We start from the raw sequence: 24897 nt of genomic DNA on the forward strand, positions 1-24897 counted from the left end.
TAACAACTACTGAATTGTGCACTTTAAAAACGTGAAATTTAGCCTGGACTGGTGTGGCTCAGTTGGTTGGGTGTTGTCCCTCAAAGTGAAAGGTTGCTGGCTCGATTGCTCGTCAGGGCGCATGCCTGGGTTGCAGGTTCATTCCCCTGGGGTATGTGCAAAAGGCAGCCAACAGATGCTTCTCTCCCTCTTTCTTCCTCTCTTCTGCTCTAAAAATAAATAAAATCTTAAAAAATTAAAATGTGAAAGTTATGGAATGTGTATTATATTACAATAAAAATTAAAAGAAACCCAGCTATTTGACTTTTGGGTACATACTTTAGAGTAGCAGCTAGTATACTACAGTCCATGGACAACTTTATTTGTAAATAAAGTTTAACTGGCACACAGCTATGTCCATTCATTCATGTATTGACCAGGCTGCTTTTGCACTACTTTCATATTTTTCAAAATAAAATGCTTTTGAAACAACAATTTGGCTGACCTCTGAGCAGGGGAAGTCCGCTAGTTTCCATTGGGGGGCCTGCAAGAAATCAGTAAGGCTGGACGGCCCATTACCTGTTGGCTGCAGAGGTCACCCAGAAAGAACTGCACCAGGGGGTTGTCGAAACCCTGCCGCATGTCAAATACATTGACGGTGTAGCCTCTTGCCAGCAACTGCTCCACCATGTGCTGTCCAAGGAACCCAGAGCCTCCGATCACTGTGCACTTCTTGGCCTGCAGAGAGAGGGATGGCAGGGGTCAGTGGTGTGATGAGAAGCATAACCATTAAAGAGCCTGGACTCACGTGCCATGAGCCGCTATGATGGCAAGTCTATTTCTTTGTTTGAAACCCTTCTTGAGCCAAGTTGGAAGCTTTACACAATTCTGGTATTCTATCCCCAGTGGCAACCTCCGCCCCTGGGATCAGCAGGTGGGGGGGGGGGAGAGAGAGAGAGAGAGAGAGAGACAGAGATAGAGAGAGAGTGTGTGTACAAATGAGACTGAGAAAGACTTTCACTACACTGGATGACCCAATATCTGCTGGATGTTTAGTGAAAGGAAAAGAGGCATCTCAGAAAGAACTTAAACCACCTATGATCAAAACTGGACAATCTAAAACAAAACAAACCAAAACAAAAGTGGCGTGCGTCTTCTTGCTTCTGATAGCTGATCACTGGGCACTTATACGGCAAAACAAACCAAAAGAAACAAAAGACACCCCATACTCAACTACAGTGTGCACTTAAAACATCAGAAAGAAGAAAGCCCAGGCTCCATAACTGCAGGAGAAAGCCAGGCCCTTTTTCTTCCTGACCCTGTGAGGCTGAGCCAGGTGGCGCTGAACTCACTGCCTAACCCTTTCTCGCCTCAGTATATCCAAGACTGTTATAGTGCAGTGGAATCTGCTGGTGGGGCTGTGGTGAGGATGGGTGAGCTGTTAGCCAGGACTTTGCTTTTTCCTTCTCTGATCTCTGAGGCTGATGGATCTGGGCGAGCTCTAGCCTTTACATCTCAGCTTCTGCAACAAATGCATTTTCCTGGCTAATTTCCAACTCTGATAAACAACAGAAGGGCAGATCACCATGTGCAAACACTTAAGTATTCTCACTCCAAGGAGTCAGTGCAAAATTGTGGCTGTTGCATGCTGATTAAGCTGGCTGCAAGCGTCCCCAAAGGAGGACCTGTGATATCCCTACGCCTTCGTGTCTTTCTAAAACTATATCTGGACTTCCTTAAAAAGACAAACACCCATTTTTTTGTAAGTTCACCTACAGTCAACCAAAATTGGGAGGTCTAGAAACTAAATATGTTAAAGAAATTCTGTTTCTGATTAAAAACAAACTCACTCACTCCCTCCCTTCCCCGCTTACTCCTTACATACCTATATAACTGAGATATGCAGGAGACTCGAGGGGTGCCAGGGCCCCTTCTACAGATTTACTCCTGCCACCCTGGTGTCCCACCTGGAATGACATTTTTACTGGAGTCCACTGGACATCTGGATATGGCTCTGGAGCTTTAGCATCATTTATCCAGACCTCACTATGCCACTCCCACCAAATGATCTTTTCAACCCATTCTTGTCTACACTGTTTTCATTACTCCCATATACATGTAATCACATCATGCTCCATAATTTGTACCTTGACTGAAATTTCGAAGATATCTCCAGGATGTACGCAAATTAAACACACAAATCCCATTCAGTTCTGTTTACGGCCATCCCTTCTCATCCCCTCTCCCCAAGTTAGTTGTATAGGCAAATTCAGTGTTTTTTCCCAAGTAACTCCCAGCCTCCCTGCTTCCCAAACTGATTTTTCTGTTTCCACAAAGCCAGCCTGGGCCTAAAGAAGGGCTAATGTCTTTAATCCCAACAATAATGCTATGTGGTTACAGTTCATGTGAAATAACCAATTTTCAGGGTCATGAAAGACAATGCAGGGAAAGTGGACACAATGGGTAAGGAATATGTATTAGCAAGTAAGAATAAAACTCCAGACTGAAAACAGGTAATGAAACTCAAGAACGGGTTACTGAGGGGAGTTATAAAATCATCTGTCTTAGAAACTTTGTTTTCTGATTCACTGTCATTTATGTTCTCAAACATTCTTGAAAAACAAGCAAATCCAGGTATATATCTGTTAAATTTACAAAAAGACAGACTAAATGTAATAAGGCAAATCAAGAAATGACCAATTTTATACATGTACCACATCTTCTTCATCCATTCATCTATTGATGGACACTTAGTTTGCTTCCACATCTTGGCTATTATAGATAATGCTGGGCACAACAAAATGAATACATGCATAGTCAACAACATTGCAGTAACTACGCATGGTGCCCGATGGCCACTACCCTTACGGGGGCAACCACCCCACAATTCATATCGATGTCCAATCAGCATATTGTATAACCATAACCAAGAGAATATTGTATGTCAGCTGTAATTGGAAATAATTCTAAAAAAGTGACCAATTTTTACTGTATCTAGCTACCCATCTATATAGCTATATCCATCTATCTACTGCTCCCAACTATTTAAGTGTAAATTTCTTTCACATTTCAGAAGATATTCCTATCCTAAAGTTATGTTATCTTGTTCTGGATCACAAAAGTGACTTAGGCTTTCCAATTTCTTTTTCAAAAACCAAACTCTTGTTCCAGAGAGGGTTTTAAGTATAGGAAAGAAAGCCATCTAGATGACCTATTTTTTATAGCAGTGTGGTCTTGAGATAAGAGAGTGGTCTAGGCCACTGGGTTTCTTCCAAACACTTGTTTTCCTTTTTTTTTTTTTTTTGAGAGGTCTCACACAGAATGTATATATAAGATGAAAGTGTTCTTTTGATTTTAGTAGTTTAAATCTATAGCTTTTACATACTATAAAATTAATCAATGAGAAAGAACATTTGATACCACCACTGGAATCTAGACTTTTTTTTGGATGCTGGAAATCTTATCAGTAAAATCCAAATTTATACATATAAGGAACTGTAGCTGGCAAATGGCTCTAGTGGTCTGAACACTAGAATCTGAGATTCACCTTCAACTACAGGGGCACAAAGCAGGCTTTACTCTGAGCTCTACATCCAAACCAGGATGATGCAGTACCCCATGGGACCCTCCTGGGAAGTTCTCCTTTATTAAAATTTGATATAAACACCTTTTACCTTGCCATGATTACATTTCTGAAGCATTATCATTCATTAAAAGTGAATTGAAAAATCTCCAGGAGGCTTTGCTACTGCCCCTGTTGCCCCTGGGGAAGGCTTCAGCCATTCCACTCAGAAGCCCAGTCTAGCATGCTTGGGCCCTGTGGAGGCAAACTAAGGCACCCAGCTGACAGCCGGCAGTTACTGCCAGGTCTGTGAGGACACCTGGAACATACAACTCAGGGGGGTCCCCATGGCTGCAGCTTTGGGAGTGAGCCTAGTAGAGACTGACCATGGATTCCCCCAGCTGGGCCCCACCCGAACCACAGAAGCATGATCACAGAAATGGGCTATGTCCTGACATTGTTACCAAGTAGTAACTGATACCTTAAATAAAGATATCTATCTCATATAGAAAAACAATATTCAACGTTAATTATTTAATAAATGTACCAAATATAATGTTTAACCCACAGCTAACTATCAATAGCTTGCTGGTATGTATGTGCTCGACTTTCCCCTTCTCTGCTTTTGGCTTAACTTTTTTGTGTCAGTACTCACTTTTGGAATGCCTTCTGTCAAATGTGTCCCTGTGACCTGTTCTCTCATTGGCTCGCCAACTGCTTGCTCCATTTCAGCTCCAAATGTGGTCCTGTTTGCTTCAATCCTTCTTTTCTTAAAGACATATTTAAACATAAACATGTTTTAGCTGTTAGTATTTTGTGTGGATGCCATCCCCCGTCAAGTTCTCAGGAAGAGCTGAACTTTAACGTAGCTGTTGGCTGGGGCCCTCAGCTACCATTCCTGGGACGGAGGTCGCTCTCTTAGAGAAGGTCATAACTGGGCCCACAACTCACTGTGTACTCGGACTAGAGGCAGAATGGGAGGCCGGTTAAGTAACCTCATTCATCCATTACAACAAAAAGAACATCTTTGGCATTGTAGCCTTTCCCGTGGCACTCACGTACTTCAGTCACTATCTCTCTTGCGTTGATCAGTAGACTGTGGCAGTGCAGTGGGAAAACACACAGACCTAGGGAGCCCTGGCCTGCTCACAGACTGTAAATCTGCTCAAGTCATGCTTTTTTACTGCAGCTCAGTTTCCGCGTTAATAAAATGGACTAGGTGCTCATCGCTGAGATGCCAGGGCCTGGGATGCTGGAGAGGGAAGAGTGTAACAGGAGATGGACCTTTCCTTTTTGGTGAAATTAAAGCCATCCTGACTAAGTGTGGAAGAACTCAAGAGAGTCTGGGATCATCAGAAATCTTGGGAGAAAGTAGTGAAGCATACCAGCTGACAAAGTCCCACAGTGATACTAAACAGAATAGTTTATCATGGATCCCCGAACATCTAGAGACAGCGAAATCCATGACAAGGAAAACAGTAACTGCTCACAGAAGGCTAGATTCAGAGAACACTCTTTCGTGAGGAGGTGGCAGGCAGGCAGCCAGCACAGCATTGGGGTCTCAAATAGCATGATTGCTCTCATCCAACTACACACCTCGAGTTACATGCGCGCACGCGCGCACACACACACACACTCACACACAGAGTCATGGTCAAATGTCGCTGTAGGAACTGATTTTGTGGGTGGCTAAATGGCCTTGAAACAGATGTTGGGATCCTCAATGTCTGATGGGGTCAGCTTGGGGAAATATACAGGGTCCAGCACAAATAATGCCCCTTTTTATTATAAAATCTTCTATTACAAAATCATAAGCACGTAATTCTGTAACATAACAATATCGCACTCAAGCACACCATATGACATTTTAGGTGAAATGTTCAAATTAAAACTATAAATTATTATACCCTATATTATTACCCTACCAACCACACTCAAGCAGGTGAAACTTCAGCCGGACCCTTTATTTCTGAAAGTTATGAGGACAATATAGGAAAGTTATCAGGAAAATGTATTTCAAAACTTCACTTTAAAAAAAAAATCTTATTTATTTATTTTTAGACAGAGGGGAAGGGAGAAAGAGAGGGAGAGAAACATCAATGTGTGGTTGCCTCTCATGCGCCCCCTACTGGGGACCTGGCCCACAACCCCGGCATGGGTCCTGACTGGGAATTGAACCATAACTCTTTGGTTAGCAGGCTGGTGCTCAATCCACTAAGCCACACCAGCCAGGGCAAAACTTCACTTTTTATAGATCTTTTCAGAATGTGTAAGTTGACCTGTAGTTCCATGCCTATCCCATCTCTCTCTTTATCCCATAACCCTCTTTGCATTGGTAGGGGGCCCTGTCATCTGTCCACCCTAAACAGATGTGACTGGTGAGCTTTGACTCATTTGACTTAACGCATTATCAGCTGGAGAATGAGCATTTAGCCTCTTGCAGCAAGGCCTAGCAGCATGTGCTAGGAGTTCTGTCTTGCTCACTTCAGTGTCCCAGCACAAAGCCCAGTGCCTGGCACAAAGCAGGCATTTACATATCCATTGGACTCATGAGCACATGGAGTGTGTACACGCCCATAAAGACCCCCTTCAGCTTCCCACCACATACAAGCAGACACTTAACTAAGATGCAAGAGTTTCAAGGGGGCAAACAGGTTTGTCATGTTTCTGTTGGTGCTAAACTCACAAATACCCACTGTTGGCTTCTTACTGAATTTCTCCAGATACTCAGGGAAGCATCAGGAAGTGACATGATAGATAGCATTTGCAGTAATGCAGTCTAAGCCAAGGAATGCCTGGGGCCACCAGAAGCTGGAAGAGGCAGGAAGAGCCCTCCCCTAGAGCCTCCAGAGAGAGCCTGGCCCAGCTCACTCCTAAATGTCAGGCCTCCAGGACTGGGGGAGAGGACATGTCTGTTGTTTTTAAGCACCCCAGTGTGTGGTCATTTGTTGCAGCAGCCCCAGGAAGTCAACACAAATACTCTCCACAGTCCTGAAATTCAAATAGCACAGCTGCTAATTCCGTAGCGCACCTGCCCTACTAGAAAAGCAAGAAGCCTTAAGGCCTGTCCCCCCTCCATCTCTAAGGGAGGATCTGGGAGGTGAAAGAAGAAACTCATTCTGTATTCATACCATTCAAACAGGGCTCATACAATCCTCAGCAAACCAGCCTCTTGTGAAAACAAAAACAAAGCCAGATCTATGTTGTATCAAATTATATACAAATATTTTAAAGTCTGTAAATAGTATGAGCCAGGTAAGAATTTTGGTGATAATATAGTTGTCTCTAGGGGATGTGGTACCCATGACTATCCTGGGGAATGAGTCAGATTTCACTGGCAACCCACCCAACCTATCCCCCATGTGATAATACACTCAGGTTAAAATGAACACTGAGAACAGCTCCGATTGAACAGACGTTTCTCCAAAAAAGACAGACTTTACAGACTGCTGATAAGCACATGAGAAGATGCTCAACATCACTAATCATTAGGTAAATGCCAATCAAAACCACAGTGAGATACTACCTCACACCCATTGGGATGGCTATTATTTAAAAAAAAAAAACCAACAAAAAATAACAAGTGTTGGTGACAATGTGAAAAAACTGGAACCCTCGTGCACTGCTGGTGGGAATGTAAAATGGTGCAGCTGCTATGGAAAAGAGTATGGAGGTTCCTTAAAAAGTTAAAAATAGAATTATCATATGATCCAGCAATTTCACTTTTGTGTATATACTCAAAAGAACTAAAATCAGGATCTCAAAGAGATATGAGCACTTATTGCAGCATTATTCACAAGCCAAGATGGAAAGAACCTAAATATCATCAACAGATAAAGAGATGAAATGAAGAAAATGTGGTATACACATACAATGGTACACTATTCAGCCTTAAAGAAGGCAGTTCTACAATGTGACAGCATGGGTGAACTTTGGGGACATTACGCTAAGTGAAATAAGCCAGTCACATAAAGACAAGTACACAGAAAGATGATTAAAATCAAAATATGATTTTACTTATATGATGTATCTAAAATAGTCAAATTCATAGAATCAAAGAGTGGGACACTGGTTACCAGGAGCTGGGGGAGGAGGAAATAGGGAGTTCATTAAACAATGGGCAGAAAGTTTCAGTTAAGCAAGATGAATATACTCTAGAGATGTGCTGCACAACATTGTACCTATACCCAACAATATTGTATTGTATGCTTATGTATTTGTTAAGAGGGTAGACTTCATGTTCATTGTTCTTACCACAATAAAATAAAACAAAAATTTAAAAAAGGAGAAATTCTGCCCTGGCTGGGTGCCCCAGTTGCAGCATCATCCCATACACCAAAAGGTTGCGGGTTGGATTCTTGGTCAGGGCACATACCTAGGTTGCAGGTTTAATCCCTGCTTGGGGTGAATATTAGAGGCGACTGATCAATGTTTTGCTCTCTTACATTGATGTATGTATGCATTTATCGATCTACCTCTTCCTCTCTCCTCACCTTCTCTCTCTAAAATCATCAATAAACATATACTTGAGTGAGGATTTTTTTAAAAAGGAGAAATTCTGAAAATTCTGATGCATGTTACAACATGGGTGAATCTTGATGACATTATGTTAAGTGCAATGAGAACCTTGGGGCCATTAAGCTAAGTGAACAAGCCAGACACAAAAGGACAAATACTGTATGACTCTACTTCTATGAGGTCTCCAGAGTAGTCAAATTCATAGACACAGAAAGTAGAATGTTGGGTGCTGGGGCCTGGGGGAGAAGAGAATCTGGAAGTGACCCTTTAGTTGGTATAGTTTCAGTTCTACAAGTTGAAAAGAGTTTTGGGAGAGAGATGGTGTTGGTGGTTGCACAACAATTTGAATCTACTGGGTTGGCCAAAAAGTTAATTTCGTTTTTTCTATAAGATGGCTCCAGTTGCACTTAGTTGTCTTTAACTCCATTCAAAACAATTTTGTTAGATTGTATTGTGACAGCTGTCATATCAGCATGCATTAAGAAAACTTAATCAAAATTGGTGAGTTTCTGTGTAGCCATTTTAATATTGAAGATGGAAGAAAATAAGTCACATTTTCAGCATATTATGCTTTACTATTTCAAGGAAGGTAAAAACACAACTGAAACACACAAAGAAAGATTTGTGCAGTGTATGGAGGAGGTGCTGTGACTGAGTGAATGTGTCAAAAGTGGTTTGCAAAGTTTTGTGCTAGAGATTTCTCACTGGATGATGCTCCACAGTCAGGCAGCCCAGTTGAAGTTGACAGCAATCAAATCAAGACATTAACTGAGAACTCAACAGTAAACCACCTGGGAGATAGCTGATATACCCCAAATATCCAAATCAATAAAGTTATTGGTAAAAATGAAAAGTGTGTCTTTTATTTTATGGAAAAAACTAAACAGACTTTTTGGCCAACCCAATACTTAATGCCTCTGAACTGTACACTTGAAAATGGTTAAAACAGGAAATTTTCAATTCTTTTTAACCACACATTCACTCAGAAGAACAGCTCTGAATGGGAAAATAAGATCCCAAAGAGCAACATTCAAGGGGTTGTGACTGTTACGGTTCACTAATCAGACGCCTGAAGCTTTTCTCCTTTAAAATAGTATGTCTTTGAATCCACTAAAAACCAGTACATATGCCGTGTATGCACACTGGGACAAAGTCTTAGGCTGAAAAGAATCTAGGGGAAGAGAGCCACCTGCTACTGGTGAAATACAAGTGCCATGTTCAACTTCTGGACAAGAGGAGGAGGGCTGCTGATAGGACTCAATAAAGAGGCGGGGGTGGATGAACCTCGTTTTCTCCTTGCTGGGGAAAGTTCCACACTACTGAGTCCTGGAGAGAAAAGGAAGGGATAGTCTGTCCATGTCAAACCAGATAAAGATGAGTGCCTCCTTGTTCTTTCACAGACCTGAGGTATCTGTATGCTTCTGTCAGTCATTTGTCTCTCTGCTTATCTATTTACTTCTAGGACACAGAAAGGCCCTGGCTTTGAATCTGTGGTGGCCACTGAGAAACCCATCAGCATGCCTGTGAGCTTTAGTGTCTGCTGTTCCCTCTCTGCTCAATGGTGAGTTCCTCCTCATCCTTCAAGGCTGAGCTCAAATGTCAGCTCTGTGAAACCCCTTCTTCCTTCCCAAGAAAGGTTAGCTGCTTCCTTAGCACCTGTGTCTGCTTCCATTCTGTCCCTTTGCACACTGGTTTATACCCCGTCCCCATATCTATCTTGGCCCACTAGGCTGTGAGCCCCTGGAGGACCAGCAAAGACCCTGGAATGGAGTCCAGGTTGAACTGTGCTGCTGCAGCTGGTCTAAAAGACCTCGTCTGTAGGGCAGCAATCTCCCTGCTGACCTCAGAGCTGCTGCGGGGCCCAAATAAGCCCCAAGTGTAAAAGGGGCACTGCGGCTTGTAAAAGAGCACCCAGGGGTGTTGGCTCACTCATTCCTACATTCCCTCATTCACAAGGCACCACATGCTGGCTGCTGCCAAGCAGAACCTGTGCAGGACAAGGAGCCCACCACCTAGCGTGGACAGACTGAGGAGAGCATTGCAGAAGTGCCTTTGAGCTCTGCTGAGGGTAAACCCAGAGCAGGGAGCCTAGCCTAGAAGGCAATCCCTGAGCTGAGCTCTCAAGGCCCTGGAGGAGTGAGTCAAGTGGAGAGGGTGTGTGTCCTAAAAGACATTCCAGGGCTCAGGGTGACAATGATGAAGTAATGTTACAGAGCCAGTATGTTCTGGCAACTATGATAAGTTGTGTCACGGTGAATGTGAAGCAAGATTGGGAGCAAAGTTGAGAACATGCATAGCCTGTTTATCAAGCTAAAGAGTTACCCTAGGAGGAGATGGGGAGCCCCCAGATGTTGTAAGCAGGGGTGAATGATCAGATCAGAAAGAGCACTCTGGCTGCAGTGTGGAGAAGAGATTTTAGCCAAGTCTAAGGTTCTGGGCGTGCTAGGTAGGTGGAATGACAAGAGCAAATCAGAGAAAAAAACTAGTATCACCTAAAAACCTGCTAAATGTCAGACCCTTTTACATATGAGTATATTATACCAATAAGATCCAAAAAGCATCCAGTTAGGGAGACTGTACTGGTCTCATTCAACAGATGAGAAACTGAGGATCAGAGAGGTCAAGTGACTTGCCCCAAGTCACACAGCTGGTATGCGATCAAGGCAGAACTTGTAGCTGTTGCTTCTGCCCTGCCCTGTTGTCACCTACACACTGACTGGGAAGTCAGGTGTGGAGGGACATGAAGTAAAAAAGACTAGCAGGGGCAAAACTGGGCAGGAGGCTCAGATGCCAGGCTGAGTCTGGACTTTACTCTGTAGTCATGGGAACCACTGAATGTTTAAAAGCATGGGGGCGATGTGGCCAGAGCTGTTCACTGGGAGAATTAACCTGGTAGAATAGGGTGGACTAAATAGGTAAGGAGCAGGAAATAGGAGGATTACTCACCAGTCGTTCAACCACGATTTACTGAGCACCTCGTATATGTCCCTTACTGTTGCAGGTACTGGAGTGCGAGCAGTGAACAAAGCAGACTTCTACCCTCAGAGAACTAACCTTCTGCTGGATGGGCAATAAGAACAAAATAAACAAGTGAAATATACCATAGGTTAGAAAATGGTAAGTACTATGGGAAAAAAGTAGAGCGGGGTGTGGGGTTTGGGTGTGCTGGGAGCTGTAGTGCTAAACAGGGTACTTAGGGTGGCTCATTGAGAAGGTAAACAATAATGTAAAGATCGGGAGGCAGAAGTGGACCATGGAGGCAGGAAGAACAGCTGCAGCAAAGGTTCTAAGGTAGGAATGTGCCTGTGCTTTTGAGGCCCAGCAAGGAAGCCAGTGTCCCAGGGCTGGACGGGCCAGGGAGAAGAGAGGGCATGTCATGCCAGGCCTTGCAGACCAAGGTGAGAGCTTAGACTTGGACTATTTGGGAGGCTGATGATGAAGGCTCACATTGGGAGTGGAGCAGCTGAGGTGGAAAGGAATAAAGGAAATGGCACTTACGGGGGAGAACTGATAGAACTTGGAGGCTGGTTAATGCGGAGGAGACAGAAAAAAAAAATGTATGACCAAAAGGTCTGGACCTGGTTCATGCTCAAAGGGGAAGAGGGCGAAGGGCAGAAATTCGGGGAACACTTTCGTTTAAGGAATGCAAATAAACCTCAGGCCCTTCTCAGCCTGAGAAACTTCTGCTCCGACCCCTGTCTCCCTAAATACGGCTTTAATGTCCAGAGGGGAAGCAGGTATGGGCTGAGAGCCACGTAGAGCTCTTAACACGGGGCTGGTTGAGGAAGGCGGAAACTGGCCTTCTAGTGCCACTGCTGCAGCTCCGTTTCAGCCCAAACCTTTGCATACGCCCCCTTATCATTCTCGGAGCACGCCTGACACTTCCAAAACTCTTCTGCAGCTTTATTTATGAGGGTGTCTAGGCCTGGAATGCCCACCCTATCTGCCTTTGAGTGTTTGGGTGTCAAAAAGAGAGTATTGTGATGACCTCTCCCTCTCTTGCTAGCTCATATCTCTTTCATTCCCTTCAAAGTCCGTTCCCAGGCGCCCAACTAGCTTCCTGGGCTGCTTTGCGCCAGGGGAGAACTCAAGTGATTCTCTCTTGGAACTTGGTGGGGGGTGGGGGGAGGAATGCTCTCAGAGGGACACCTTCAAAGAAAGCCTCAGCTGGATTCAGCTTCTAAGTCCCAGCCGTCCGAACGTGTGCGACAATGCTCAGCATGCGGCTTCCCTTCTCTGGGTCTCAGTTTCCCCATGAGTAGTCTCCACTCCAACTCGTAAGGTTCTCTAATTCGTCTGAGGCCCTCAAACCCTAACTCAGTCTTAGGCCGGACGAAAGAGCCCCGACCCGGACCGCCACACCCAGCCCCTTGCATTCCTGCCCAGTCGCCAACACAAGACAGCCTCCAAGCGGGAGAGGCAGCGACCCTTACCGGTACGTAGAAGTCCCCCTTGCCGGTTTCAGCAAGTCTGCAGGCGGCACCCACTAAGCTCGGGTTGCTGGCCGCCACGTTTTTCTCGCAGCCAGCCTTGAACCCAGGATCTACGGAGGCTCCTACAACCCTCGGACTGGCTCGGCTTGATTCCGGCTCAGCCAATCTGCACTCGCGGCGTGATCCTGCCCAATGAGGCCAGGGTTCCGCCACCGGGGTGCCGCTCCCCGCCTTGGGCTGGGGCCTTTGTCGTGTTAGTTCCACCCATTCCAGCCCTGCGTCAATGGCGAGAGAGGCGGTGGTGGCGGCGAGCGGATCACCAATGGGGACGGGGCGGCGCGCGAGGGGCGATGGGAACTGCGCCGAATTAGTGTGTACGTCGGTTGCCGTAACAACGGGCAGCGGAGTCTTATGGCGATGGTGAGTGCCGGTCCTTCAGTAGAGCCCCTTGCCCAGAGGCTGAGTCCTTCACAGGCCTCGGCTTCCACTTTGTCTTTCCTGCGCGGTTCTAGGCTTTGGTACGCCCCTCCTTCCCCTGATATCTTTCTCCGAAGGGCAAAGAAGAGACACCCCCTACCCTGCTGGGCCTGTGATGCGCCGCTGGTTCCCCTTAACCCACAGCCCGCTCCCACCCGCCCCTCTGGCTCCCCAGGCCCTCTGGGCGACCTGTACCAGGGCAAAGAAGACTCGGGTTCCCCGAAGGCCCCGAACCTCCTCAGACCTTGGCCTCTTGGCCGCCACTCTCTATCAAAGTTTCCGCACAATGCTGGGGGAGGTTTATGACGTTTGTTAACGTGCATTTTAAAATTTAAATATAGGGCCATTCAAGAGACGCTTTGAAGCTTCTTGGGGAGGCACAGACAGAAATGCCGAGGGAATTGAGTTTTATTATTCGGTATTGACAGAATATACGTTTTAACAGCTGGTTAACATTTGGCCAAATCTGTAAGTGATCGGAAAGAGTACTTAGAGGGAAGCGGAGTACCGCGAGTGGGCGTTGTAAGGACATCTCTAGAATTAGGATCCTCAAATTCAGGGAGAGCTTATTATCTGCTCCTTAGCTAACTAGCTGTCTTGGGATGATTTTCAATACGAGATGCCCCAAAGGTCAAGGAATCTCCTTGCTTCCACAAACTAGTGAAAAAAGAGGGAGGGACAGAGGTGCATGGAAAGATTCATTGTCCTTCCCAGTAAACCCTAGTTATCTGTCCAGTTAAGCAAAGCTTTGGGATTGGTTGGTATAAAGTAGTTTAAAAACAGATATGGTTGTCTTTATTTTATGTAAAACATGGAATATATTACATAATATTGTGCTTATGTGTTTGTAAAACATCTAAAGGCCTCTAACTTTAAGAAGGCAAACATGGCATCAACTGCCCAGCGAAAAAGGATGAGTCCTAAGCCAGAGCTTACTGCGGAGCAGATACAGGAAATCCGCCAAGCCTTTGATCTCTTCGATACTGATGCAACTGGAACTATCGATGTTAAGGAACTTAAGGCAAGCCCTGTACATTCCTGCTCTGCTGCCTTCCCTTTCCTCTGCCTCCCTCTCTTCTTGCTCTGTCACCACCCTTTTGTCCTCTCCTCCCTGAAAAATGTCACAAGGGAGGAAGGCACTGTGCTGTTTTCCTAGCTTAACTTACCCCAAGTGTTATTAAATAAAGTGAGTGCAAAGATCAATGTGCTTAATGTTAGAGTGTTTCCCAATCATTTTAACATGATTGTTTCAGATGCTGGCTTAATGCTTTCAACGCTGTCGTTTTTTGCTCTTGCTCTACTTAGATGCACATATTGAGATGATTGAGACTGTTTTCATTGTAGGTGGCAATGAGGGCACTGGGCTTTGAACCCAAGAAAGAAGAGATTAAGAAAATGATAAGTGAAATTGATAAGGAAGGAACAGGAAAAATGAACTTCAATGACTTTTTGACTGTGATGACTCAGAAAATGGTAAGATAATCAGCATTTTTTTTTCTACCCATAATGGACAAATTTGAATCTAGATAGGAAAATGTCTTCATTGAAGAAACATCAATACAAACTGGGGAGTTCAGCAGATAAAGGATAGTGTTAGTGACTGGGAATTAGGATGCTTAAGTTTCACTTGGCTTTCGTCAAGGCCACAAAGTCACAGGAAGTCATTTTACCCCTTGTTAAGCAGTGAAAGTACTACTGTTGTCACTGTTTTGCTAGTCTCTTTCTCTAACTGATAGGTCAATATGATAACCATGAGCAATAAAACCTATAAACACCATATAAACACCGCTGATATTACAGTGTCTCGCATTTTGACGAGATGAATTCCTTATACTTCAAAGTTTAAAATTCTTCTTTCTCCAGTTACTATTCTGGGCAGCCTTAGCCTGAGGATCCGTTGCTTCAGCAGTTGTGGTTTGCACTGGGGATGGGCTTTTTAGCACTTCCAAGGTTTAATTCACCCATTTTCTAGTCTCTCAGGTGTCACTCTTTTAAAGGGTCCAGAGGGTCAAGAGAGAGCATAATATGTTATCCCATCTCACTCCCCTGAGTGTCATCCCCCTCAGGAACTATGTTTCCATCGGCCCATTGCTCTTTCTTTGGTGTCCCAGCTCCTCCTTAGTGCGGCTCATCTGTGCTCTGCTGGTCTCTGGGAAGGTATCTCCATTAGCGTCTCAGGTGTGTGTCCCAGGGTGTAGGTCTGTTCTTGCTCTAATAATTCTGTTGCTTTGAAACAGTCTAATCATGCCTATATTTTTCTTCATGGACTAACACCAGCTTAAGCAGTATATTTCCCCTAATTTTAACTCCCCCCCCTTCTATATTTTAAAAACAAGTCCAGTTTTTCTGGTTTGTACAGAAAAAATGTTTTAAGTGCAGCACTTTATCAAGTTCCTTTTTAGCCTTGGGGTTTGTATAACGGCATTGAGTTTGTCCTCTTTTTCTCCCTTGGATGATCGTTGATCCCCCGTGGCCTAGGACCTATATCACGAAGGCCAGCAGGGGCAGGGCAGAGGGGTTAGGCAGTAGTGGGGCTGCAGGACATGAGTAACTGCAGTGTTTCCCTGCTCATGTGTTTTGTGTTCTACTTGTTTAGTCTGAGAAAGATACCAAAGAAGAAATCCTGAAAGCTTTCAAGCTCTTTGATGATGATGAAACGGGGACAATATCGTTCAACAATCTAAAACGCGTAGCCAAGGAGTTGGGCGAGAACCTGACTGATGAGGAGCTGCAGGTTTGTAACGCATCACACTGGAACCCAGAATTCCTGCTTGGAGCCCTCGGTGACTTTTCTGAGTTACACTGTCTCTGATAGGCGCACCACTTTGAGGGAAAACTAGTGTTTTTTTTGTCCTTCTGCTGACCACTTAATTTGTCTTTCGATAATGTGATAAACCTATGTACCCTGCTCCCAGAAAATTACGTACATGGACAGTTTTACTTACAGTTTTAGGCTTTAGGAATCCCCCTTCAAGCTCCCTTGCAGGTGATATGTGTGACAAAGTATGACTTAGATTTCAGATTACTTTTCAGGAACCATGCAATTATAAAAAGCAGCACACTTGCTTTGGGTGGACTACAATTGTCTGTTCATCTAGCATATAAAAGCCTGCTGTTTGGTCACATTTTAGTTTCATTAATCTAACCTGACTCCTTACTGTCATGCAGGAAATGATTGATGAAGCTGATCGAGATGGAGACGGAGAAGTCAATGAGCAAGAGTTCCTACGCATCATGAAAAAGACCAGCCTTTATTAAGATCATTCTCTTCTAGTGCAAGCACACGTAACTAGATTTAGTGCCTGCCTTTGTGTGAAACCTGGTTTTTGAGAACACAAACTGTTTTTCCCCACTGACCTCCCTGTATAACTTTAGTAACGACCTCAAATCCATTTTAGACTTCTGCAAGTGTTCTTTGATGGTAGAGTTCTTTGTGAGGTGACCTGCTGCTTACTTTTATTCCCCAAAGCAGAACCAGAGCACATTAGAGTAAAGGATCTTAAAGCTTTCACCTACCTGCTGTTCTGTCTTGTATCGCTTCACTCTTGTCATGCGTTCCCACATTTATGCCACCATGGAAGGACTTCTTAGACAAGCACATGTTATACCTATGTTACCACAAGCAGTGGGCATCTCTTGGATGGTTCCAGTTTTAATTGACACACGAGTGCAGCTTTCTCTTTTAAAGAAATCCAGTGAACTTTCTCACTTGCATTTGGATGTGTTTTTGTTACTTGTTTGGTCTTAAAAATAAAACTTTTCTTATTTTGAGCTGCTTTTTCTCTAAGGATGAGTTCTTTAGAATTGACTATGAGTTAATCTTCTGAACCAGGGGTTCCCAGCCCCTGGGCTGCTTACAGGTCCGTGGCCTGTTAGGAACTGGGTCCACCCCCTGATCCACCTCCTGATCCCCGCCCCCCTCCTCCACCTCCAGTCTCCACTGCCACCCCCTCTCCACAGCAGGAGGTGAGAAGTCGGCAAGCAAGTAAAGCTCCCCTGAGCTCAGTCTCCTGACACAACTGGTCCCCATTGCCAAAAAGGTTGGGGACTGCTGTTCCCCACCATTGTGTTGAAGGCAGCCTGGTAGATCCCAAACTCCTTACCAGTCAGTGGGCAGAAAACAAAATAATCCTTTGTTATTGGCATGAATTTTATCTTTTTGTGTGTGTGTGTGTGTGTGTGTGTGCCTTGGGAACCTGTCGGTGTGCAAACTAGAAGGATCCATTTCACATAAGCCTAAATGGTGCCCTAAAAATAATATTGACAGTGTAAGGCCAAAAAAGTTTTGCTAATTTGTGCTTGGACAAGCAGGGGAAAGCCAGGTTATGATGACGGTTTAATTCGGCCAACCTCTGGTCAGTTTATTTGCTGGATGGTGTCTCAGAATATGGCATCAGATTGAGCTGGGTGACCTTGTTCAGCTCCTTCCTGGTCCTGCACAGGATGACCTATAACAGAAGTCCTGGCAGATGGCAGTAAGGCCTCTGCCCCAGGCTGAGGGTGGGAAACATGAATAGGCAGGGGGGATGGAAAATGAACAAAGCTGTAATGCTCCTTTATCCACACAGCGCGGGGGGAGAATGAGTTTCAAACTTATGTGGCCTCCTAGTCCTGAGGTAGGGTTGCCTGATTTAGCTTATGAAAAACAAACAAACAAACAAACAAAACACTAGGTCAATTTGAATTTCAGATCAACAAAACATTTTTAAAGTACAAGTATATCCCATTTGGACTTTGCTGCTTATTTACTCATTAGTGATCTGAAATTCCACTTTACCTGGGTGTCCTGTATTTCAACTAGCAACCCGAGGTGGGGAGTATGTAACAGAGGCATGACCCTGGGCCTCAGTCCCTGAACACTGGCATCCGGGAGGACGGCGCCCCTCCCAGCCACGAGTCTCCTGCAGAGGGACTGCTCCTTGAGAAACGCTGGGGCATGTGTGGAGGGGAGCCCAGAGTAGCCTCAGGCCTTGGTTTTCACACAGGATCTGCCATTTCCTGGCTGGGTAATTTGGGACAAGCCACGTGACTGGGTGTCTTGGGTTCCTTATTTGTACAATGGGGATAAGGGCTGCGCTTACCTTAGAATCGCTGGGGATCCAATGAAAATATACATAAAGGACCTGGCTTTGTGGTGTTTAAGACAGAGGCATTTCAGAATGTTTGTTTTGATGATCATTCCTTTGGTATGGTTGTCATATAAGCTTTGTTGTTTACGGTGGGTCCATGAAGCTTTTATGATTACTGGCCCCAAAGTTGAGTTGACAGCATTTCTTGGGAGGATTTGATCTTTGTCACGTTGCTATTTCTAATAAGAGGCATATGATCTAATAAAAGGCAATATTGGAAAGGAATGAAAAGACTGGGCCCTACTTCTCATTTTACTGTTGACTGTCACCCTGGTTAATGCTCGCATAACTGAAAGCCAGAAATCTTTTGAGAGAAGGGAGGGTGGCAAATAATCTCTTATCCCTGAGGATAAAAATTAGCAAAAGGTGATGGCCATACCTGTGCCCAGCAGCCATTCTAAGGTAGGTTGGCAGTTGCTCAGTGGAGGGGATGGGGACACAGAATAAGTATATGAGGGGCAGGAGCAGAGTCACAGTGGGTTCAGGAAGATGGAGGCAGGGAGGAAGCTGCGGCTTGTTTATGTGGAGGCAGAAAAGAGAGCTGCAAGGGGCTGGGAGGATGTGGATGGATAGAGGAGTGAGGTTAGTTTGTGTGGGACTGGACCACATAGATGGAGGGGATGAGAGGGATGGGGGGGAATGGGAGGAGATGTCAGTACAGGTGATGATGATGCAGAGAGTTGTAGAGTGAGTGGAGGGTGATGTGGGGAAGGGGAGCAAGAGGTTATCTCTCGTGGGGCTGGACCAAGAGATGTTGGGGAAATGAGGGGATGGGGGAATACTGGAGGTTAGCTTCTGTGGGGCTGGACCAGGAAGATGTATGTGGAGTGGTTGGGTAAAATCTGGGGTGCAGTGTGGGGCTGGTTAGGGAGAAAAAGGCAGGGCAGGTTAGCTCATGGGGATTGTTTACAGTGCTGGAAGGGGTGGATGAGATGGGCAGGGAGAGAGAGGGAACAGGGATAGAGCAGAGAGTAGGTAGGGGGTGTAGAGTGGGGAGGTAGAAGAGTTCAGTTCAATTGAGGATGGACCAGCAAGATATTGAGGAGTGAGATGGGACTGAGAAGTAGAGGGACTGAGGTCATCCATGTGGGCAGAAAAGAGTGACTGGGGCGAGGGGGATAAAAAGGGGGCAAAGGTTAGTTCCTGTGCAGGTTAACTAGAGCTGGAGGGGCTTGGGGGGTGATGGGGAGGAGGAAGGAGCAGGTGTTAGTTCATGTTCAATCTGAGCAGAGAGCTGTTGTGGGATGGGGGTGATGGGGAGGGAAAGGATACAGAAGTCAGTTTATGTTGGATGGGACCAGAGAGCTGTAGGGGAGTGGGGATGGGATTTTGACACAGAGAGCACAGACATCTGTTTATGACAGGATGAACCAGAGAGCTTCCTGGGGATTGGGGGTAAGGGGTAGGAAGAAGGAGGAAAGGTACCTTCATATGGAACTTGACCAGAGAGAAATATGCAGGTAAATTGAGAGGAAAGAGAGTACAGGTTAGCTCCTGAAGGTGGGGTAGAAGAGTATATGAGTGTGGGGAGATGGAGAGCAAAAGGGGGCACTCCATGTTGGCTGGGTGTAGGGAAGGAGAAGGAGCCATTTTTAGTTGATGTAAGATGGACCAGAAAGTCATAGGGAGGTGGCAGGAGTGCAGATGGAGAGGGAGCAGAAGTGCCTTCATATAAAACTCCAACAGAGAGGTGTAAGGGACAGAGGGGTGGGGATGGAGAGGGAGATGGAGTCAGTTCCTATGAGAATGTGGGGAGAGACAGGCAGATGGAGGGAATGGGAGCTTTAGGGGAGGGAAGGTAAGAGAGATGGGGAGGGAGAACTCAGTTCCCGGGGTGGGAGCCTTGTGGTCCTCCCTAGTAACTCAGGGACATTTCAAGCTTCCTTGAATGAAGTCTCTGGTGGATTAGTCTTCTTTGTTCTGAACTGTTTCAACTGCTAGGAACAACTGGATTCATTGATAGCCATACTCAGGCTTGAGGTAAATAGATTCTATCTAAGGAAGTCGTTTATAGAAGGGAGGTAGCTCAGATCCTGTCTTTTCAGACAAGGAAAAGCAACTGGACCCAGACTGCTGACTGAACACTGAAGGGTGGAAATAAATGCACACTGATTGCCTAGGGGGCCATCTTGAGGTCCTGTTACCCTTAGATTTTAAATTCTTGTTTTCGTCACACTTTCAAATACTAGGATTTTTGGCAGCACACTCAAAGGGAGTAATACACCCAAAACAATATTTTACAGATGATGACAGCTTGGTCTTTCCTCCACAGTAAACAGCCAGTAGTCATCCCACTACACACTTAGTCACTCTGGTTTGAATGGAACTGCTTGTTCCAGGATGGCGCTCCCACATGATGCCAAGTTCCCCACAGTCCCTCAACTACCCTTTTTGAGCCTTCCATGGCCATTGTGCTGCATCTTACAGCAAGTGGCTCTCTTCCATTCCATGTCTCATGGCCTGCTCAGCTCCACATCCTATATTCTAGAAGCTGCTGGAATATTGTGCATCTTCAGTTGTAGCAAAATTCATCAGCCTGCATTGATCACAGTTGTGGAGCAGTGACAGCATCCTGGTGATGACATCAGCAGTGCCTAAAACTCTCACAGGGACACCGGGCCCATTTCTAAAAATATCACCATGGAAAACCGATATACCTGTAAGCCAAATCATCTCTCTAACTTTTCCCTACTGACCCCCAGTCTTCTCTTCTGAGCCTCCCTTTAACCACTACCTTTCCCCTTTTTCTTTCTGGTTGCTACAGTTTTGAGGCATGTCATTTTCATTTCCTTTCTCCTCTTTGTGTCAAACATCTGGTATGTCACCGAATTTCCCTATAGTAGTTGTTCTGATCAATCCTTTCCCTTTTCATTTCTTAAGTCACCGCCTCAAGCCAAATTTGGATTGCTGCGATGTCTTCTTAGCTGCTTTTTCTGTCCTGTCTTTTCCCAAGATGATCTGTGGTGCTATCTTCCTTGTGCCACTGCCTTGCTCAGGAAGGCTCAGGAAGGCCTTCATATCTGGTTCAAATCCCAACTCTTCTATTCAGCAACTGTGACCTTGGGGGACATGACAGGCGCCTTGAGCCTCAGTTTCCTCATCTAGAAAACAGGAGTGCTTTGAGGTCAAAGGGAGCTACCAAGTGTGCTTAGTGTAGTGCCAGACACACCTGCTGGGCATGCAATGGGTGATGCTCCTGCCACAGTCCCATGCAGGGTCAATCTACCACTCTTGGTCACTAGTGACCACTGTCCATTTGCTTGTTTTTCTTTTTTCCTTAACTAGGACAGTTTTGTCCTTAGTAAGTGCCTATGTGTGTTGCCCTTGGTATAGAGGTCATTTCTATTCATGTACTTATGTCTCCAATATTGTCCCTCATACAATATTATGGCCATCTTTTCCCCAAATCTGTGTTCTTCTCTTGTTATGAAAGTCTACCCCCACCCAGAGCTCCCTCGTTCCAGAAAAATCTTCGGTTTGAGAGTAGAAAGGATTTGCGGCTGCTTCCCAGCTGGAATTCTGAGACCTTAGCCTTGCAAATATGTCTCTTGCCATTAGGTGGAGTGCCAGGATGCAGAGGCTCCAAAGCACCGGATCATCTGGAATCCAGCAGTGGATTCAAAAACTAGAGCTACTTGGTGCCTCGAGCGGACTGTAGTCCCAAACAGCCTTGGAATGTGATGGAAAGGATACCATTGTGGAGAGATTCCTGGAGGGGTTGTGGACCCCTTAGGAAAGCCACCAGTTACGGACAATGATTGAATGACAGCTTGTCTGCTTGGATGCTCAATTAGGTCTAATTAAAAGAGAATGAAATGACATGTTTGCATTTCTCAGTGTGTGCAGGCAAAATTGTTTACCTGCTAAATAGCCTTACTGAGAGTCTCCAACTACACTGAACATTGCTCAACGCAAGAGCACAGATGTGCCTTTGATTCCTTCATAGTCGTGCTTTGTGCCTTGCGTAATGCTCTGTTCACAATCAGGTTTTCTCATATACCAGCTTTGTTGATCCACTAGCAAGGATTTATTAACTCATTAAAATATTCTAGCATTCTGTGGCTCTTGTTTTTTCTGACCATTATCTCTTGTTATGTATGATTTGATGTATGCATGTATGTATGTATGAATTGTGTTCCCTTAAAAGATATGTTGAAATTTCAACCCCCAGTACCTCGGAATGTGACTGTATTTGGGGACAGGATCTTTATCAAGTTATTATGAGGTCATTTAAGTGGGCCTTGATCCAATATGACTGGTGTCCTTATTATAAAGGGACAATTTGGACACAGAGGCATGCATAGAGGGAAGACAATATGAGGACAGAGAGAAGACAGCCTTCTGCAAGCCAACGAAAGAGACATGGAACAGATTCTCCCTCACAGCCTCAGAAGGAACCTATCCTGCTGACACCTTGATCTTGGACTTCCAAGTCCAGAACAAAGACAGAACACATTTCTGTTGTTTTAAGTCACCAGTTGGGGTACTATGTTTTGGCAACACCAGAAAACTTGTTCATCCTACCCTCTTACTGAAAACTTTCTTTGCTCCTTCAAGTGTCCTGACCAGAAGTGTACATGGTGATGTTGAAGAGACAAAGCCTGGCCTCGGAATCTCCAACACAGAATTCATTTTCCATAGACATTGGATGTGGCCTCTTTTGTGACATCCAGGAGCACATGGGGGTGTGTGACATCACTGCCTGAAAGCTTGTACAGTACATGGATGTGAGGCCATCTCCTTGTGTGATGGTGAGTGTGGGAAAATATTTATGCAATTCCTCATACAAAGAGGTCCAACAGGTACACCAATGACTATAAACTGAGTTAGAAAAGCATGGCAATGATGAGTGAGTAGAGGCAGGTGACAGAGCTTCATGTGGGGTAGTGGTGGTATAGGGTAAACGGAGGCAATCTGGCTTCCTCACCCACATGATGTCTGGGGAACTAAGATAAGTACCACTCCCATAGCCTTGAGTGGGTTCACATGCGCAGAGTCTCAGCCTGTTTTGGCTCTCAGCTGGCTTTGTCTGTCTTCAGTATTTAAGGGGGTAGGGGCTCCCCACTGGGCCACAGGAGAGAGAGGGGACAGGTGACATGCAGTGTGACATGCAGGGACACGCAGCTTGCAGCGTGTGTGGATTGCCGACCCTTGAATAAAGGCACGTCAGACATCCCAAAGGCTCTGTGAATATTCTTCTGTCTGCCTGAATCCCATGACCCTGTCTGGACTTGAAAGGTCACAACACAGGTGGGATTGCTGTTTCTTCTCTATGCAGTTGAAAAGAAATGCTTTTGGGAGAAACCTGGCTATCTGACAGAACTGACACCAACCTTGTGAGGGGCACCATGAGTAGCATGAAATGTCTTTGGAGCTGGATTAGTGAAGTTTCTTTACCTGACCTCTGACAAGTTACCTAATTGGTTTTATCTGCCAGAGGGAGATTATTAACAGAACTAACCTTAAGGGTATCTGTGAGGATTAAATAAGCTAATATATCTGAAGAGTTTAGAACAGAACCTGACACATGGTAAGCATTCAATAAACATTTGTTGAATGAATAAATTCAGAATTTGGCTGCAATCTTCAACTGTAGGATTCAGGGGTTGCATCATTTGTTCCAGTGGTGCAATTTAGGGGTATACTGGTAGAACAGGGATTCCTCACCTGGGGCACTGACACTTCAGGGGAGATTCTTAAATCTCCTGAAACAACATGCACAATTTGTGGTTACAAGCAGGCAGGCAATTTTCACCAGATTTGTTCAGAGTCCACAAGACAAAACAAACAAACAAACAAACAAACGAACGAACAAACAAACAAAAAACCAATCAGACACTGCCCTGGAATTGGACATTGCCTTTTGGAACATGGAGAGAACTACACAAACCCACAGAATTCTGTTATCGTGTGTGTGTGTGGGGGGGGGGGGCACTGGTGTTGACATCCTCTGTCCTCATAGGCACTCCCTGAGGTCTGTCTGTTTCCTGGCCCTGCTTGTTGTGCCTGAGGTCTGAAACTGCCGCTTCCCTGCTGCTCTGGGGCCTGAAAAGCTCTACCAAGCTGTTTCTGCCCCTGTCTAGACCTCATGGCGATCATTTGCTCCTTGGAGTTTCCCGGATACAATAACGTCATGATTCACCTGGATTTCCTTCCATCTTCCCTCCCTTCCATCCAGCCTTTTTTTTAGCTGGAAAAATCAACCTTTTTGAAGGAAAAATCCAACAAAAGAGAATTTATTTTTTCTGAAAATTTGCTCTTTCCCCTCCTTATACTGCCTAAAATAACTTTTATTTCTCTGTTTTCAGAAGTTTGTTTTTTGAAAGCCTCAATCCATTTCAATTTTAGCCTCCCTGAAATTATTCTTTGGGATCTACACCATTGCTTTTTAAAAAATCCATCATTATATCTGTTCATTCATCCATCCATCCATTCATTCAGCAAATGCTTAATGAGCACCTATTATGACCCAGGCCTTGAAGAAAGATAACAGGGTGCAGAGCATAAGTCCCCAGAAAATAGGAGAACAACCCCCACAATCGATTGTGGGAAGGGGGAACTGGACAGTACAGAGTTTAAGATATATTGCATCACAATGGCAAGTTAATGGCTATACCTTCCTGAAGGGAAGAGGGCTGAGGGCTGCTGCCCAGGGCGAATTCTCTATGTGACTATGAGAATGCTCAGGGACCAGTGACATAGTGGCGGCAGTGCTGGGGTTATACAGCACCTGTGGGAGAGGCAGGGGGCAGATCTGCCCACCCTGGTTGTCCGTGTGTCACTGGGAAGTTTTGCCCTG

At 45.1% G+C, this 24897-nt stretch overlaps 2 protein-coding genes across 4 annotated transcripts in view; one reads left to right on the forward strand and one right to left on the reverse strand.

Annotated features, from left to right (window-relative positions):
- Positions 1–12638, reverse strand: part of NSDHL (NAD(P) dependent steroid dehydrogenase-like) — a 27003-nt gene extending 14365 nt beyond the window's left edge. The window contains exons 1-4 of one of the 3 annotated variants that reach the window (XM_054581794.1): positions 12493–12638; positions 11006–11116; positions 4197–4310; positions 559–717 (exon numbers count right to left, since the gene is read on the reverse strand). In XM_054581794.1, the coding sequence (XP_054437769.1) occupies positions 559–717; positions 4197–4268 (231 nt within the window). In that variant the 5' untranslated portion in view covers positions 4269–4310; positions 11006–11116; positions 12493–12638. Of the gene's footprint in view, positions 1–558; positions 718–4196; positions 4311–11005; positions 11120–12492 lie in introns of all 3 variants that reach the window. The other 2 variants (XM_054581795.1, XM_054581793.1) reach the window with 2 other exon arrangements.
- Positions 11065–16707, forward strand: CETN2 (centrin 2). The gene is made up of 6 exons (XM_054581796.1): positions 11065–11176; positions 12766–12912; positions 13832–13990; positions 14314–14442; positions 15566–15703; positions 16138–16707. The coding sequence occupies exons 1-6, from the start codon at positions 11174–11176 to the stop codon at positions 16225–16227; spliced, it is 666 nt and encodes a 221-aa protein (XP_054437771.1). The 5' UTR covers positions 11065–11173; the 3' UTR covers positions 16228–16707.
- Positions 16708–24897: the final 8190 nt, after the last annotated feature.

The sequence above is a fragment of the Pteronotus mesoamericanus genome, unplaced genomic scaffold, assembly GCF_021234165.1.
Source record: "Pteronotus mesoamericanus isolate MK-2021 breed Mesoamerican mustached bat unplaced genomic scaffold, CSHL_Meso_final contig_66, whole genome shotgun sequence".
NCBI classification, from domain to species: domain Eukaryota; kingdom Metazoa; phylum Chordata; class Mammalia; order Chiroptera; family Mormoopidae; genus Pteronotus; species Pteronotus mesoamericanus.

What these genes read in the sequence shown, in the direction of transcription:
- CETN2 (XM_054581796.1), top strand. An exon ending in AGCGGAGTCTTATGGCGATG is followed by an intron (nt 12,913 to 13,831) that starts GTGAGTGCCGGT and finishes AAACATCTAAAG; the next exon opens with GCCTCTAACTTTAAGAAGGC. An exon ending in TCGATGTTAAGGAACTTAAG is followed by an intron (nt 13,991 to 14,313) that starts GCAAGCCCTGTA and finishes TTTTCATTGTAG; the next exon opens with GTGGCAATGAGGGCACTGGG.